Source organism: Dendronephthya gigantea, unplaced genomic scaffold (genome assembly GCF_004324835.1).
Source record: "Dendronephthya gigantea isolate DGI-Jeju-01 unplaced genomic scaffold, DenGig_1.0 000406F, whole genome shotgun sequence".
NCBI lineage: Eukaryota > Metazoa > Cnidaria > Anthozoa > Malacalcyonacea > Nephtheidae > Dendronephthya > Dendronephthya gigantea.
In genome coordinates, this window is record NW_021163416.1 from 28,291 (window position 1) to 34,140 (window position 5,850).

General features: G+C 37.7%; 1 protein-coding gene across 1 annotated transcript; it reads left to right on the forward strand.

Annotated features, from left to right (window-relative positions):
• Positions 1-465: 465 nt before the first annotated feature.
• Positions 466-4,156, forward strand: LOC114542871 (the record flags this gene model as incomplete). Its single annotated transcript, XM_028562258.1, has 7 exons — positions 466-547; positions 630-723; positions 1,646-1,736; positions 1,818-1,903; positions 2,015-2,108; positions 2,228-2,405; positions 4,017-4,156. Coding segments are annotated over exons 1-7 (765 nt in total), but the record flags the coding sequence as incomplete, so codon positions are not given.
• Between the last annotated feature and the right edge of the window lie 1,694 nt (positions 4,157-5,850).

Here is a 5,850-nt window from a genome sequence, read left to right on the forward strand (position 1 = left end):
CTCACAAACTGAACATAATGCTGCACAATGTCCTTCCTCTGACCATGGAAATTCAAATTCTAATCGATCTGGTATGGAAGCCGAGGAGGGTCACCCCTCGAAAGAAAAACAGCCTTTGGCGAAAATAAAACAACGTTTGGCGAAAGTAAAGCAGCGCTTGGCGAAAATAGAATAGCGTTTGGCGAAAGTAAAATAGCGTTTGGCGAAAATAAAATAACGTTTGGCGAAAGTATAGACTAAAGTAGCGTTTAGCGAAAGTAAAACAGCGTTTGGCGAAAGCATATCGAAAAAGCACGTTGGCGAAAGCTAAAATAAAATGGAGTTTGGCGAAATAAAAAGTAAAATGTGATTTGGCGAAAGTAAAAGTGAAATGGAGTTTCACGAAAATAAAAATCATTTTTTCGCCGAACGCACTTAGCAGAGAAGGCTCAAATCCGCCCCAGGCTTCCCGCGTATTTATCAAACATGGCGGACGCAATGGAACCAGATCAACCAAACAACGAAGATGTTAATAATCATGTTATACTCCCTCGTGATGTCACAAGAGGTAAAATTGCGTGTTATTTTTATATTGATTAATATACATTTATTAAACACTACATAGATGAGCGTTATTGTTATATTAACAGAGATGTACTTACGTATTTTGGACATGGTTAAAAAGATTAAAACAAACGAGACAATTTTACTATATCTGCGCGAGGAATTTGGCTGCGAATGGAGGTTAGTTGGAATGTTTTATAATAGCAGCATGTATTGGAATAAGTTAACGTTCTAACGGATCCTAAGGCTCACATCAGTACGATAGCACACCAGCTCTTACACTATATTTTTGCCCGCTGCCGATCGGTAGGGATGGAGACGGTATCCGAGCGAAACGGTCGGGCTAGGGGTGAAACGGTGTTTCTTTTGAGTTTGCTGTTTTCGGCGCAGATAATAACTCAACGAACCATGCTATATTTAACGGTACCTCCTCCATCCCGTGATCAACTGTCACACGTGAGTCACTGAAGTGAAACCGTGGAATAAACGATACGAACATCAAAGTACACACACACACAAAACAACAAAAAAAAAAATACCTGTAAATGTGGCGATCATTAATGAATTTACCTTTACCCCAAACACCCATTCCACGACCAAAACGGGTGTGAAAAGAACAGTGCTTAATCCTGCAAAACAAACTAACAAAAAAAAAACAAACCCCAGCGAGATTAATAAGACGCTTCTCCCGTAGAGTTCACAACATCGCGTGAAGTCGTTAGGGAATGGGTCACGCAAGCAACTAACAACTCGATCAGGCAAACTGGGCTCATATTTGTACTCACCGGAGGGGGCAAGTAGCCGATCGGACAAGCGTCCTAGGACCCGCGACACTACGATACGAAGACCCGTATAACATTAACTTCCTTTATTATTTAATAATAAATACATTTAAATTATTCATGAGAATAATTAATGAACCAAAGAGCAATATGCAAAATGCAGTGTGATACTGTATGAGTGTATGTGAGAATGGACTATTTCAGGATTTCTTTAGGGTAGGCATGTTCATATTAAAATTGAAGACGGTTTTCATAAAAACAGGGGGGCATGTAAATGAAATTGAATAGCCAATTGTTTAGTTATATTTCAAATTGTGTAGTTTATCGACACTGAAGAGACGTTTGAAAGCAATGAATATCAAGAGACATGATCAAACCATATCCCCACAACAAGTGATTAATGCTATTCAGGTGCACTCACTATAATATTACCAGCCAATTTAGTAAACTAAACCAGGAATGAAATGCCACTTCTACATTTTGTTGGTATAGATTGAAAATCAGGGAGTTGGAACAGTGATTGGGTACAGGCATATGCAGCAACGTCTTCGACTTCGACATGATCTATTAGTTAAAAGGTTTGTAACAATTATAATTTTCATGGTCTGTGTAGTTCATTATACTATTTGTGTGTATGCATATACATCATACTGTATATGTGCATATTAAACTTACTCTACTTTTAATAGGGATGATGTTTATCAAGGCATGTTGTATGTCGATCCCGAAGGTGTCAGAAGAAGAAAGGCTAATGTGTTAAAGCGACGGGATTATGTTTCAGTGGTAAGTCAACAACAATATATGTAGGCATTAATTATAACCTTATTTATTTTTAATAAATCCCAATTAATAATTATTTATTTAATTGTGTTTAAAATGACAAAACTATCAAACATGTGCAGGGAAGTAACTGGATATGGCATATAGATGGCCATGATAAAATGAAACCTTATGGCTTCACAATCCATGGTTGTGTTGATGGCTTTTCACGCAAAATCATTTGGTGCAATGTTGATGTTACCAATAACGATCCTGCATATGTTGCTCAATACTACCATGATTATGCAAAGTCTTCCAAAGGTATTTGCTTGCATGTTATAGAGTGTATACTGTTAATTATCTATATTACTATATATATATATATTATATATATATATATATATATATACTATATATATCTATATTAATTACCCAACTCCTTTGCTTCCTCCATGAACTTGGTAGTGCGCTTGATAAAGGTTTGCAAACTGATGTTGTATATCTTGACTTCAGTAAAGCTTTCGATAGCGTCAACCACATACTACTGGTCCATAAACTTAAATCTTATGGCATTGGTGGAAGCCTCCTTGGTTGGTTCTCTGACTATCTGTCCAGCCGTACCCAGAGAACTATAGTGGACGGCCACATTTCTGATTCCTGTGCCGTTTTATCTGGTGTACCGCAGGGTTCGATCCTTGGTCCACTTCTCTTTGTAATTTATGTTAATGATCTTCCATCAGTACCAATCAATAATTCCTCGCTATTTCTATATGCTGATGACACAAAGTGCTCCCATACCATACGTGATTGTAGTGATGCTATCTCTCTTCAAACTAACCTGGATCATCTCTACAACTGGACTCAGACATGGAAACTAAGGTTCAACGAGTTGAAGTGTGAAACGCTGACTATCTCCAGGAAGAGAACTCCAGTGTGCCTTGGTTATAAAGTAGGTAGCAATGCAATAAAATCCACCACCAGCCAGAAGGATCTTGGCGTCCTGGTGACGTCTGACCTCAAGTGGAATCTGCATACATCGGCAGCGGTTGGAAAGGCTTACAGGATGCTCGGATTGTTGAAAAGAAATACACGGTCCTTTAGTGAAGAATCCAAAAGATTGCTTTACTTGACTTTTGTGCGTCCTCACATCGACTACGCTAGTGAAGTATGGTCTGGACAGGGTATACACCAGATGAGGAACATTGAAGGAGTTCAACGACGGGCTACCTCTTACATCCTCGGCACACCAAGGTTCTCTGTCCCATACAATGAACGTTTGATTCGAACAAATTTACTTCCAATATCCTACTGGCATGAAATCAAGGATCTACTGTTTCTTCACGCATGTACCTATGGAAAATACAACATTGATCTCGACCGCTATCTTCCTTCTCTTCCAGTAAACAACCTCAGAAATTCCTGTCGGCTTAATCTCCAAGTTCCCCGATCTAGAACCAAATGTTTCCAAAATAGTTACTTCATTCGCTCTGCAAGACTCTGGAATAGCTTGCCAAATCACCTGAAGCAAGTTCCTGTATATAACGCCTTCAAAAGAATGCTTAAGTCTACCTACAATACCGCTCTCCAAGACATCTACAACATTGAAGTTATTTCAACCTGGCGCTCTATATGTCTACGTTGCAACTCATTAAGATCTTTCTTTCAACCCTGGAACCAATCACATTGTTGCTAAAGCTGAACTCTGTGTCGCTTGTTTGTCTGTTCGTTTATCTGTTCGTCCGTCCGTTTTATGTCTGTGACGTCAGTGTGTTATAAGGGTTAGTGACCTTAGTTAGGGTATTATAACCCTGTTGTCACTAGCCTGTGTATATCTGCTAACATGTATACGCAAAATTTACTAAAAAAAATAAATAAATATATATTCTTATATATTAATGTTATAATGATAATGATAATGATAATGTATTCCAGTAATCCCTGCAATCACCCGTACTGATGGTGGAACTGAAAATGTATTGTTGGCTGCATGTCAGATGTATTTAAGACGAAATGGTGTGGACAGCTTAGCAGCACAAAAAAGTCACATGTATGGCACCTCAATGGCTAATCAGGTATTCCAATTTGCTGATGCAATGTGGCATCTTTGGCTTCACTTTTTGCACCCAAAGTTCTTACTCCAGATATATGTGGAGCTCACTGATGTGAGCCTTCTCGGCTAAGTGCGTTCGGCGAAAAAATTATTTTTATTTTCGTGAAACTCCATTTCACTTTTACTTTCGCCAAATCACATTTTACTTTTTATTTCGCCAAACTCCATTTTATTTTAGCTTTCGCCAACGTGCTTTTTCGATATGCTTTCGCCAAACGCTGTTTTACTTTCGCTAAACGCTACTTTAGTCTATACTTTCGCCAAACGCTATTTTATTTTCGCCAAACGCTATTTTACTTTCGCCAAACGTTATTTTATTTTCGCAAAACGCTATTTTACTTTCGCCAAACGCTATTATACTTTCGTCAAACGCTATTCTATTTTCGCCAAGCGCTGCTTTACTTTCGCCAAACGTTGTTTTATTTTCGCCAAAGGCTGTTTTTCTTTCGAGGGGTGACCCTCCTCGGCTTCCATAATCTGGTGATCAAAGACCGAGTGTGGTATTAATTGGCGACTCTATTAGAAAAAAATGTCATTCCACAGAAACTGTCTCGGAAAAAAGTCCATAAGTTTACATACCCTGGTAAATCAGCTGAGGAAATTGAGACGGAAATCCACAATCTAGACCAAAATTTAGCCCCTTCTCACGTAATATTACACTGTGGAACTAATAATCTTCCAACAGATGATCCAAATACATGTGTTAAAAGAATAGAAAATCTTTGCGAGAAAGTACAAAGCAAATTTCCCAATGCACAAATCGGAATATCATCTACTACATATAGGAAAGATATTCAAATAGCTGATAAAATTAAAGCTGTTAATAACAAGCTTAAGGATATGTGTTCTCCACATAGCTATAACATTATACTCCATATAACATAGACGAGACATGCTTGAACAATAGTAAGTTACACTTAAATGCAAAGGGAACAGCTTTACTAGCAGTTGGATTTATTAAGTTTCTACGTGGAGGGCAATTTCATGCTTCAGCAACTCAACAGCACAACTACCCAAGAAATTTTCGAATAGAAGAGACATAACACAAAATAGAGACTCTTCTGAGAGCAGCAACGAAACGGCCTTGATGAATACATTCACCAACTATAGTCCAGAGTCTCCTAATCTAGCTAATAATCAAATCAATTCTGATAACTTACCGAATATTGAAACCAAGTCAGTTTCAACAATGTCAAATTCATCCTTGCCTGATTTTAATTTATCTAACCTAAAGGGCTTAAAAATTGCAAATTTGAACGTTAACAGTCTCACAAAACATATTGATGAGATTCGTATCTTTTTGACTGAAAATACTTTCGATATTTTAGCCATAAATGAGTCCAAAATTCATTCCTCAATCCGAGATTCTGAAATTCACATCAATAATTATTCTATCATTCGCCATGATCGTAATAGACATGGGGTGGTGTGGTCCTCTACATAAAAAACAATATACCTCATTTTGAAAGAAAAGACCTAGTCCCCGCAAACTTAGATATGATATCGAAAGAAATTACGAGGCAACATAGTAGGCCCATTCTAATAACCACATGGTATCGACCACCCAATTCTGGGCTCGATATATTTGATAATTTTCAACTGTTTCTTTTTAAATGCGATATGGAAAATAAGGAATTAATCTTAGTTGGTGACTTA